This window comes from Nycticebus coucang, chromosome 8, assembly GCF_027406575.1.
Source record: "Nycticebus coucang isolate mNycCou1 chromosome 8, mNycCou1.pri, whole genome shotgun sequence".
NCBI classification, from domain to species: Eukaryota; Metazoa; Chordata; class Mammalia; order Primates; family Lorisidae; genus Nycticebus; species Nycticebus coucang.
The window spans coordinates 52,562,498-52,575,112 of record NC_069787.1 but is presented as its reverse complement, the minus strand read 5'-3'; the positions used below and the strand labels follow the sequence as shown (position 1 = coordinate 52,575,112).

General features: G+C 34.8%; 1 protein-coding gene across 4 annotated transcripts in view; it reads right to left on the bottom strand.

The window, feature by feature from the left end:
• The window catches only part of TASOR (transcription activation suppressor), a 54,205-nt gene that overhangs the window by 38,212 nt on the left and 3,378 nt on the right, over positions 1-12,615 (bottom strand). For all 4 annotated transcript variants that reach the window (XM_053598998.1, XM_053598996.1, XM_053598999.1 and 1 more), the window contains exons 2-6: positions 6,106-6,251; positions 4,197-4,289; positions 3,456-3,528; positions 2,949-3,040; positions 2,298-2,459 (exon numbers count right to left, since the gene is read on the bottom strand). In XM_053598998.1, coding sequence (XP_053454973.1) covers positions 2,298-2,459; positions 2,949-3,040; positions 3,456-3,528; positions 4,197-4,289; positions 6,106-6,251 — 566 coding nt within the window. The remainder of the gene's footprint in view (positions 1-2,297; positions 2,460-2,948; positions 3,041-3,455; positions 3,529-4,196; positions 4,290-6,105; positions 6,252-12,615) is intronic.

The following is a 12,615-nucleotide window of genomic DNA, read 5'->3' as shown; positions in this document are numbered from 1 at the left end:
TAATAAATAAAATAAATATTACATATAAAGCCTAAGCTCCCAGGTCAGCCCAGATAACCAACTAATACAAAAATTACAATATTAAGAACACAATCTCACCCAATCTCACAATCTCTAACTACTATTGTGCTTATTACTGCAAAAAGAAAAACACATCTGGGCTCCAACTGCAAACAAAGCACAAAGGAAAAGAATACAAACTTCTTCCTATTATTCCTCAGCCTTTCTCCTTTTACCTCTTCACCACATCCATTAGGTTAGGGCAGTGATTTTCAATTGGTGTGCCATGAGAGGATCTGAGGTATTCCTCAAAATTTTTTCAAGACCATTAATTAAATTATTTTCAAAAGAAGTTCAAAGCACAGTAAGCATATTCTTTTTTTTTACCTTTTTTTTTGATTGACATAATTTAAGTGTGTGGTGGAAGTTTAACTATAGGTTCAAATGTGCCGCGAGATAAAAATGGTTGAAAAACGGTGGGTTAGGCATTCATGAATTGCAATGACAACAACAACAGTGATTTTCATTTTAAAAGAGGGTACAATGGCTTGCCCCTGAAATCCCAGCACTTTGAGAGGCCGAGGCAAAACTGTTTGAGGCCAGGAGTTCAAGACCAGTCAGTACAACATAGCAAGACCCAGTCTCTAAAAATAACTACAAAAATTAGCTGGGCATGGTGGCATATACCCTGTAGTCCCTGCTATTTAAGGCTGAGGCAGGACTGCTAGAGCCTAGGAGTTTGAGGTTGCAGTGAGCTATCACTAAGCCACTGCACTCTAGCCTGGGTGACAAAAAATAAAAAATAGAATGCCTGAGTTTATAAAAAAGAATCAGCATTATCTTTCAGAGTCCCTTTCCCCAAGAAACCATTGATTTCAATAATGTTGCTGTTGTTCTAAAAATGCCTAGAAATTTTTTGAAACATAAAGCCAGCTTATAAATCTTTCTAGAAAAAAATAATATACCTTCACATAGAAACAAATGAGTCAGTTTCAGACGACTTTGGTGAATACGACTTTTGCTAAAAAAAAATCTAACCGGCCTTCCCCCCAACTCTTCAAAAAGAAAACAGCAAGAATAACTTCATGTTATTTTACTTGAAGTAAAAATTAAAGACAGAAAGAACATTTCCAGGAAAATTAACATCACTATGTTTCACATACAATCTATTTGGATATATGCATTTTTATATGTTAAACAGAAAAACACTATACTCAAACTCATATAAAAGCATACCACTAAAACTCAAATATTATGTAGTAAACCTCACATATTTAAAAGTATATCAATATACCTGACTGAATATAGCTTAAAGTTCAAAGTTTACATCTTAAAAAATATTAAAATAGAAACTATTAAATCAATTGCTATAAAATGCATGCATTAAGATATTTTAAGAAGTTTCAACTTCTTAAAAATGAGTAATATTTTATTAGGTAGATCTTTCTAAGCCAGGAAAAGCCAAGGCTTCAGGTCAGCACAGTGGCTTATCATTCACTGGATTACAGAGTGCTGTAATCCTAGCACTCTGGGATGCTGAGGCAGCTGGACTGCCTGAGGTCACAGTTTCAAGATCAGCCTGAGCAACAGCAAGACCCCATCTCTAAAAATAGCTGGGTATTGTGGCGGGCACCTGTAGTCACAGCTATATGGGAGGCTGAGGCAAGAGGATCACTTGAGCCCAAGAGTTGGAGGTTGCTGTGAGCTATGACGCCATGGCACTCTATCAAGGGTGACAAAGTGAGACTCTGTCTCAAAAAAAAAGCCAAGGCTTTAAAATAAAATGAGGAGTGCTGAGGTCAGAGATCATACAAAACCTAGGCTAGAAGTCAGTCTACAGCAGGAGTCCTCAAACTGGGGCCTGCAGGCCACATGAGGTGGTGTTGATTGTACTTGTTCCCATTTTGCTTTTTACTTCAAAATAAGATAATGTGCTGTGTTCATAGGAATTTGTTCATAGTTTTTTTTTTTAAACTATAGTCTGGCCCTCCAACGGTCTGAGGGACAGTGAACTGGCCCCCTGTTTAAAAAGTTTGAGGATGCCTGGTCTACAGGAAGGAAGAGCTACACTAAGGAGTCTGACTATTACTCTGTGGGCTTAAGGAGCTATTCTGTTTATGAGCCTTCTCTCAGAAATACCAAACAAACAGCAGTGACTGACATGGAGTCTGGCACTGCTTAAGTGAAAAGCAGATCTAGACTGGTGTGGTGGCAGAATGAAGTGAAAGACATTTTAAAGGCTATGATAACAAAAAGATGTGCGCTCATAACATTAAAATATGGATCAATGCACCTACCTGAGTAAGTTCATAGGCTCTATAAGCCAAAAGTGATGTAATTCTATTAACATTCTTCGACACATGACATTCATGCTTTGGCGTGGGGTCCAAAGCAGTTTTGTTTAACATAGAGTCCAAACTTTTTACACCCATGGGGTCATATATACTCTTTATTTTACCCTAAAATAAAGAAAACCTTTTAAGTGTCTGCCTAAAACTAAATATTGACTATATGACTTTAATATTATAGAATACTACTCTGAATACAGATCAGCTATACCAACAATTCTTTTCCTTTAATACTACCTGGTAATAAAGTTAGCACCCAACACTTTTTACCAATATTGAAATTGAAGAAATTGAAGTAAGAAAAAAAAAAAGTCACTTGCACTTGTTGAATAACAAGTAAACAGACAATCTATTCACAATACTCTTCACCGGCATGAATTACATTGCCAACATATTAAACTCTTCATCGCTTTTTTCGGAAAAGAAAACTTTTAAATACAGTTAGCTTAAACCAAAGATGAGAAATAAACCACTCTCAAGGGTCTATATACCAACCACCACCAAGTGTAGACTTTTAATTTAATCAAACTAAAGGCGTGGTGTCATCTAAAATTAAAATCCAAATCAAATTTTGTCAGTGATACGCAAAATATAAATTACCTTCATTATTTTAAAAATAACAACATCACCCATTGCTCCTGGTTCCAAAGGATTAGCTTGTAATAAATCAGCATACCTAGATAGATAGATACCTAAAGAGAGGAAAAATTAAATTTAAATAGGACAGGAATACAAAAAAATCCAAATATTTAACCCACTAATAAGAGATAAAAGACACCTTTCTGAAGAAGTAGAGATAGTAAACTGTTGATTTTTAACCAAAGCAAAAATCAGAAAAAACATGAAACCAATTACATTTCAAAATGACAAAGACTAGAATAAGACATTTTTTAAAGATGACCTTTGATCAATCTGGAGGACGCAAAATCAGAAATAGACAATAAAACTGTTTTTACATTTAAGAACCTGAGACTAGTCTCCTTTTCTGGGAATATGATCAACGTACACAAATTTAATTATAAGAACACAGCAAAATTATATGAGAACATATTTTTAAATGACAACTTAATAGCAGGTAATTACAAATGTAAAAGTAAAAAAGATTACCCATGGAAGGACTGCCAAGAATTGTTATTTTGGACTGGCCTACATGTAATCCTTTTTCACATATGCTTTGAACCTAAATAAACAAAACATTGTTTCATCTCACAATAATAACATTAAAAACATAAGATAATTTATTAATTTGTTTTAAATAAAATCTAAGCTTTTGAACTATATATATTTTGTATTATAGAAATTCATAATATGCCCATTTGTAACTAAGTATCAGTGTGAAAAAGACTTACACTTCTCAAAATAATCTTACTGAAATCCATTTTTATGCTAAGTGAATTCCTGCCACTCACATACGCAGCGTGACCATAAAGTTCGTGTGAGATTTAAAATTGCCTTTATGGCCACCCTATATAATCATTTTCCTTTGGGAAGAATTAGAACCAGGAGAATATCTAAGGAAAATGTAACTCTACCTAAACATCCTTCATCAAAAGGGGGAAACATGCTTCCAAGCACATGTAATCAAACATACAAAGACAGTCCTTTTAATCACAGGAAAAGTATTGATTATCAAGCACATTCTAGGGGAAGAAAAATAGGAGTGGTCAGAAAAAAAAAAGTACATTTGAAAAACAAATTATGAAACAATACTTGGCCTCACTGAATCATTTCTTCCATTTATGTATCAAGAAAATGTTTCTAATTATCAAGTGTACTGCTGAATCATAAAATTAGCAAATTACAATGCAAATATTCTCAAATTGTTTTTTATAAAATGGGTTAACTCACCTGATAACGATCAACCATCAGAAATGCATAGGATTCTGAAAGTTCCTTATCTAAACGACCATCAAACTTTAATTCTCTTCGCTTTTCTGTAAACTAAAGGAAATTAAACCTGTAACAACTCCTTAGCTTAGCATGTGATTACTTTTTCCAAGAAATCCCAATGTACCAAAGTAGAAACTGTCCCTTCTCTCCCTGTATTTTCTGTTCTTCAATTTTTCCCCCATTTTAACTGGCTCATTACCCATACTATACAGCGACATAAACAATTAGTGTTAAAACTGATGAACACTAGAACACAAATTTCTTTTTTTTTGGCAGTTTTTTGGCCAGGGCTGAGTTTGAACTCGCCACCTCCGGCATATGGAGCCAGCGCCCTACCTCCTTGAGCCACAGGCGCTGTCCAAGAACACAAATTTCTATTAAAATTTGCCCACACTTCAACTCTCCCACATAAGTGCATCTCCCATTTTAGACTTCATCTAGTAGGTGGCTTAATCAATTTGTTGAATGGTCAATTTCTAAGACTGAAAACTCAATTAGTATAGAGAAAAATGTTTCATTTCTTTATAACTATATTCTCAATGCCAAGCACATAAAATGTACACCATACACATTTACAGGATAAAAGAGTAACAGGGTCTAAGTACTCTGAACTATAAATACTCCAAACTACTGGCTTTCGCTTTTACATACAAGCAGATATACATTCAAAATATGAAATACCTAACATTTTATATTCAGCATTCAGGCCATTACTGCTCTTCAATATCATAATTAATGAATCTTCAGACTAAATTTTCATATAAAAGAACTGATCCTTATCCTTATCATACCATGAAACAGTATCAAACTTTAAAAGTTTTTATTTTTCCTGAGAGACAGTAACTTCAACACACTTTAGGAATCTTTTCAAAGTCAAAAATTCTGGTTGCACCAACTTGTAAAACTACAAAATAGTATTTCATTCCCAATAGAAAGCAATACATAGCAAGTCAAAAATATTCTAATTTAGACAAGAAATTTAAGTTTACTGTTAACATTCTCAACTGTTCCCCTTCGTTTGTATTTTTTTTTTTTAGTAAGCACATGAACCTGAAAGTCTTTAATAAACTTTAGACATACGACGAAACACACACTTGACTTTTAATTTTTAATCAAAACATGAATCATCATCACTGCAGTGAATAAAAACGTTTGTATTTTTTTAACTAAAAATTTCCGCTCATTAACTAATCTAGCCATCATCCAATAATTGTGGAAAAAATTAAGCATAGCCTAAAAAAAACCTGTTTTCACTATTATCTTCCAATTTCAGTATCTAACAGGTACAATACTCAAAGAACAAAATGCCGTATTATGATTTTACAATTAAACCATTATACCAAAAGCTATCCCTATGTTATTTTCACAAAAAGTTAGGGGTTTTTTTGCCATAACTGCACTTTAATGAGAATTTAACATAGCAGATAAACATAATGCTATAGCAACAATAACTTAGGGAAAAAAGAGATGTTAATTTAAAACTTTCCCGTTTACGGGCGGCGCGTGTGGCTCAGTGGGTAGGGCACCAGCCCCATATGCTGAGGGTGGCGGGTTCAAGCCCTGCCTCGGCCAAACTGCAACAAAAAATAGCTGGGTGTTCTGGCGGGTGCCTGTGGTCTCAGCTACTTGGGAGGCTGAGGCAAGAGAATCGCCTACGCCCAGGAATTGGAGGTTGCTGTGAGCTGTGTGAGGCCATGGCACTCTACCGAGGGCCATAAAGTGAGACTTTGTCTGTACAAAAAAAAAAAAAAAAAAACTTTCCCATTTACAATTTGGTTTTCCTAAAAACTTTAGTGTTTCTAAAGGATTTTCACCCCAGGCTGTGGTTCTAAAAACAATCTTACAGAATATACAACTGAAAACATACCTCCTTTTCCAAAAGCTCATTATGTATCAAGCAAGCACGTTTGTAGTTAAAATTTGTTACTGAGTTTGGATCAAGGTAAGATGAATGGAGAATATTTAAAACATCTTCAAATTCTCGAGAGCCTGAAGTTAATGGCTGGAAAAGTGCTAAAATAAAAAACATTTTTAATTTCAAGATTATTACATCTCAAATGCAGCTTCTCATATTTTTGTGGGGTTGTTAATCTAATTTTAAATAAAGTGAAAAAAGGCATTATAGCTATCTTATTTCACGACATGCAAACAAGATAATTATTAATTCCCTGACAAAAATTAAAACCAGCTGTCTACATTCACCAGTTCCTTCAGTAATGATAATCTAAAAATTACACAGGGAGACAAGGAGGCTGCCATTCTATAAACCTTAGGGATATTACATTAGGCAAACTAAATTGCAATGTGTGCATATACTCAACTTCTCTTAAAACTGAAGTATGTCTAGGACTGTTATTTCTGCAAACTAAATGCTTATATCATAAATGAAAGTAAAACATTTAAGACACTTATCTATTTTTAAAAAAGATTCTTTTCAGTACTAATTATGCTGTACCCAAATATCTTCTTGTATTACCAATACCTTCTTGTATTACTTAGGACAACTTAGAAAAATGGAAGATGCAGGGCTTTTGAGTCAAACCTGGACACAAATACCAGACTGAGCATTTCCTGGCTCTGTGGAAGATTCTAGGTAAATTACTTGACCAAATAATAGCTCAATTCCTTTACCTGTAAAATGGAGAATTCCAACTATCCTAATAACCACTATATGCCACATGCCATAGTAGACAATACCTGGAAAAAGCTCTAGGCACATGATCTGGTGCGTAGTAAGACATTAAGTTTTTAATCCTCATACTCTCATTCTATATCCCATTTAATTTTTTAAATAAAGTAAAACTTGTGCAAAGTAAGGCAGGGGTTCTTAACCTATGGGTGGTGACCGCTTTTTAACGATGAAAATACATTGTGGCATTAGGAAGGTTGAGAACCACTGATCCAAGGGACAATTAACTGGACAACATAAGAAACTAGGCTCACTGTACTGATCCATATTTGGGATGCAAGTCTGGTCTATGAATATTAAGTCAATTTAAGGAGGTCAACTATGGAGAGTCTACTGAACCTAAGTCAAATACCCAATTTGCTCTATTTCAATTTGTTCTTGTTTAATAATCTCAAATTTCTGCCTTATGTATAAAATATTTTAACTTACTAATAAATTTCAATTTATACATATACATTTTTCTAAAATAAAAACATTTTATTTTTTACTGTTATAAAACTATTCATAAAAACTATGTAATATGCTACTACCTCAATTTTTCAAGATACTATTTTGGTAAGGGTCAACAAATGTTAACAGTTAAAATACTCAGGCCACTCCTGAAAACAGAATGTACTACTAGTATGTACTTTCAAAAGTAGCAGCAGCTAACTTATAAATAAGGTGTTTTTACTGTATTTTTATACAAATTAGATTTTTAAAGGCATCAAATGATACATCCATTTACCAAATCATGTATGTATTACAGAAATGTCTGTAAAATTGTAGTTTCAAGACAGATTTTGTAAAAAAGCAAATGCTTACCACTACTTTGGGACTGCACACTCAAAGTCAAAACAGTTACAGTAATGCAATAAAAGATACTGAGTAAGAGGTAGCTCAAAAAAGGTACTCAAAGACTACTAAATATCAAGTATCCTATAATCAAATTTCTATCAGATGGATGATTATGCTCAACAATCTATTGATTATAAGCTCCATGAGAGCAAGAACTTTATCTGCCTTCTTCATTACTGCTCTTATCTCCCAGTAGCTATGTGCTGGCCCAAGTAGGTCAAATGGCTGAATGAGTGAATAGAATAAGAAACTTCGTCAAGAAATTTTTTTAAATATTAATACAAATATATTGTACAACTACCAGAATGACTCATTTTATATAAACACCTATTCACAAATTCAACAATTCAATAATACACAAAACAAAATGAAAGAAGTTGAGAAGGGGCGGTGCCTGTGGCTCAAGGAGTAGGGCGCTGGTCCCAAAAGCCGGAGGTGGTGGGTTCAAATCCAGCTCCGGCCAAAAAAAAAAAAGAAAGTTAAGAAAATTAACTTAAATTAACTTCTTAAAAGTTAAGAAGTTAAAGTTAAGAAAAATACACTGTCTCAATTCAAATCTTTTACAGAATGTACCAGGTTAATATTTTATCTTTGTGATAATTGTCTCCAATTAAATTGTGAAAAATCTGACAAGGAAAGCAGCACATGGAAGTCTTTAACAGGGTTTCACATCCCAAGTGGGCCAATATTATTTTTAAAGTTGGATTTTTACACATAATTTTTTGTTTCTAAACAAATGTACCCCCCCAAAAGCGTCACATGGCTTCAAATATCCATAAAAAATTTTGCAAGCCTACATTATGTGTTTGGGTTCTTTTTTTTAATTTAAAAGGTTTCACTTCATTGTCCAGGCTGGAGTGCAGTGGTACAAGCTTAACTCACTGCAGTCTTGAACTCCTTAGTAAAGTAATCCTCCTGCCTTGGTCTCCCCAAGTGTTGTGAGGACAGGAATGAATCATTGTGCCCACAAATTATTTTCCTTAGTTAAGATGCCCCAAATATGCCCACCAATAATCTAATCCTAAGTAAAAATGAATCAGATGATACAAATACAAATTTGCATAAAATTATTCAAATTATTCTCAAAAAAGTATTTAACCTTCCCATTTCATTCCAAAGCAATGTCCTATGGTCATGTCAACTTACTCAAGAACAGCCTATAAGGAAAATAATTATTGCAAATAAAAATGAACGGTTGAGGATTTTAGGTCTAACAATATTTGTGTTCTAGGTATTCTGTTATTTTACATGTCTCAGTGGCTTTACTATTTAAACTAGAGTTATAATTTCTGATTTTTCCTAATGTGCTTGTCCACAAAAATAAAATTGTCTTGTAACTATCTTTAAGGATTTCAAACCAATGTGTTGGTAATATCAGTTAAGTTCACGTTCTAGATGTACATTCCCTTGTGGTCTATTTTATGTCTCCAACAAAAGGTCTGTTAGCACTGCATATACCTTGATCACTATACCTTGTCACTTCTTTTAAAGAAAACATAAATCATAATCTCAATTATAGGTCACTATTTGAGGCAATAATGAATAACCACGTGGTTATCGAAATGGAGAAAACAGGCTCGGCGCCTATGGCTCAAGTGGCTAAGGCACCAGCCACATACATCTGAGCTGGCGGGTTCAAATCCAGCCAGGGCCCACCAAACGACAGCTGCAACCAAAAAATAGCCAGGCTTTGTAGCAGGCGCCTGTAGTCCCAGCTACTTAGGAGGCAGAGGCAGGAGATTCGCTCAAGCCCAAGAGTTGGAGGTTGCTCTGAGCTATGATGCCACAGCACTCTACCCAGGGCGACAGCTTGAGGTTCTGTCTCAAAAAAAAAAAGGAGAAAACACTTATATGAGTCATCCATTTCACTCCATTAAGTCACTGACTTATATACTGTTCTCCAAATTCAGACAATTATTGAATCTAACCATTAATGGGAAATTACTACTTTTCAGATATTATACTAAGGGCTTTACAGGCATAAAGAGTAGAATGATGGTTACTAGATGCCAAAAAGGGTGGCGGGAGAAGGGAGATAAAAAGGGGATGGGTTATGGGCACAAAAATAAAGTAAGATCTAGTATTCAGTAGCACAATAGGGTGACCATAATTTTCAATTACTATGTATTTTAAAATAAAGAGTAGAACTGGAATGCTCCTAAATACAAATGACAAATACTTTAGGTGATTAATCCCCAATTAATCTGATTTAATCATTATGTGTATCAAAATGTACCTCACATGTACCCCTAAATATATGAAACTATTATATACCCATAATAAAAATTTTTTTTAATTTACCAAAAAAATTCAAGCTGATTCCTCATGCGAATTAGCTAAACTAGAACAAAGAATGTGATTTCTAAGATTTGGCTCTTTCTGTGTCTTCTCTCAAATCTCTTTTCCCAGTATTTTCCAATGCTTTTCTGCAGAGCTAGCACCCGTAATAAAATTTTTTTTTTAATTTACCAAAAAAATTCAAGCTGATTCCTCATGCGAATTAGCTAAACTAGAACAAAGAATGTGATTTCTAAGATTTGGCTCTTTTCTGTGTCTTCTCTCAAATCTCTTTTCCCAATATTTTCCAATGCTTGTTTTTCTGCAGAGCGAGCAGAGCCTTTTGGTTTACAGAGGTTAACAGCAGTAGCTAAAGCTCTTTCACACATTAAGTAATGTAAATTTTGCTTATCTAAGCAGTAGCTAAAGCTCTTTCACACATTAAGTAATGTAAATTTTGCTTATCTAATGAATTTCCATTAAAGCATGTCATAAAAACAACCTGAGTTTATTATTGACCACACTAGGTTCCCCATACTCCCTATAGGGGGAGTATAGGTTTATTTTATGGGATTAAAGATATTATTTTTATATTTTATAGATATATTAATATAGATATGTTTTATGGGATTAAAGAACAAAGATTCAAAAAAGTAACTGGAGATTTGTAATTCATAGGAAGAACTGATTTTATCACAGAATTGGAACTAGAAATCAAATCTCCTGACTCCCAGCTGTACTTTCATCAAGCATTTTTATTACTGGTAGTATAAACATACTCAAGAACTGAAGGTTATATACTACGTATTTAAGCAGTTGGCAAGGATTTAAATCACCTGATAGTAGCTTTGTTCCTCAATCAAAGAAACATTTTCCTCAATTAGTTTTACCAATATATTTAGTTAATGCAGATCTTTCTGTACCAAGTACCTATATAAAAAATACCATAGATGTGTATAAACGAGCTAACCTTTAAAAAAATGGACCACTATTATCAAAACATACAAATGGATAAGTATAAACAAACAACTGTCTGATTTAAAGGGAGATGAGGAGATAATTAACAAGAGTAGTCTGGGGATCTGCAATTCTCTCTAAATCCATAACTGATGTCTACTTGTATTAATGACTATAATACAACTCTCTTACTTACTTTTGACACAGTGTCTCACTACGTCACCCTTGGAAGAGCCGTGGTGTCATAGCTTACAGCAACTTCAAACTCTTGGGCTTAAGCGATTCTCTTGCCTCAGCCTCCCAAGTAGCTGGGACAACAGGCGCACGCCACCACGCACCGCTATTTTGTTGTTGTTGTTGTCATTGCTGATTTGCAGGCCTGAGCTAGGCCAGGTTCAAACCCACCAGCCCAGTGCATATGGCTGGCACCCTATCCACTAAGCTATGGGCGCCAAGCCAAATTTTTTTTTTTTTTTTTTAATAAATTTTCTTGGCCAGGGATGGTGGCTCACACCTGTAATCCTAGCACTGTGGGAGGCCTAGGCAGAAGGATCCCTTGAGTTCAGGACTTCAAGACCAGCCTGAGCAAGAGTGAGCCTCCAGCTTTACTAAAAATTAAAAACTGAGGTAAGAGGATCACTTGAGTTTAAGGTTGCTGTGAGCTATGATGCTACGGCACTCTACCAAGGGCGACAAAGTGAGACTATGTCTCAAAATATTCTTCATTCAAAAATAGTAGTAGAGATAACATTTTAGAAATGGACGTTTCATCTCTAAATCAACAAGGTTGAAGGCAGTATAGCATTAAGAATGAGTACACTAGCAAAGATCAAGAGAGAGCAGTACAAATTTGAAACTTAATGTTTTTTTTAGAATGAGGACAAGTCAAAGTAAATATCTCCATTACTGAGATTTTATACACACTTATCAACTGTTTTTTGTGGATGACTGGGTTCCTCCCAACTTTTGTCTTTTAACATCACTCTGAAACCTAAATCAAGTTTACATCTGTGTACTAAGACCAGCTGTCCTCAGAACCCAATCATCCATAACAAAATTAATGAAACACCATGGAAATTTCCTTTTAAGAATGAGACCTGGCCCCGACAGACTCAAAAAGACAATTGCAAATTTTGCAGAGAAAGACGGGGGATTAGGGAGAATTAGCCATTAATTCTCCTGTACTAAACCAGTATGGAAACCAGAGGATGGGATTAATTTTTTAGACTCCCTTGTGCCCACCAATAGTCCAGACCTGATGGCTCAAGACCAGCCTGGGCAACAGGTAGACTCTCATCTCTACAAAAAAATTAAAAAATTAACTGGGCATAGTGGCGCTAGCCTGTAGTCCCAGTTACTCGCAAGGCTTGAGGCAAGACGATCCTGTGAGCCCAGAAATTTGAGGTTGCAGTGAGATATGACGATGCAACTGTACTCTAGGCCTGCAAAAGAGACTCAAAAAACAACCAATAAACATATTCCAGAAAGTGAATCACCACTACTCATCTCCCAAAAAATTTGGAGGGGGGAAAAATTATTTTGTTGACTTTCTCAGTTTAGAATAAAAGAAGGCAACAGTGAAACATCTATCAAGAAAATGCAATACTACAATTTGGC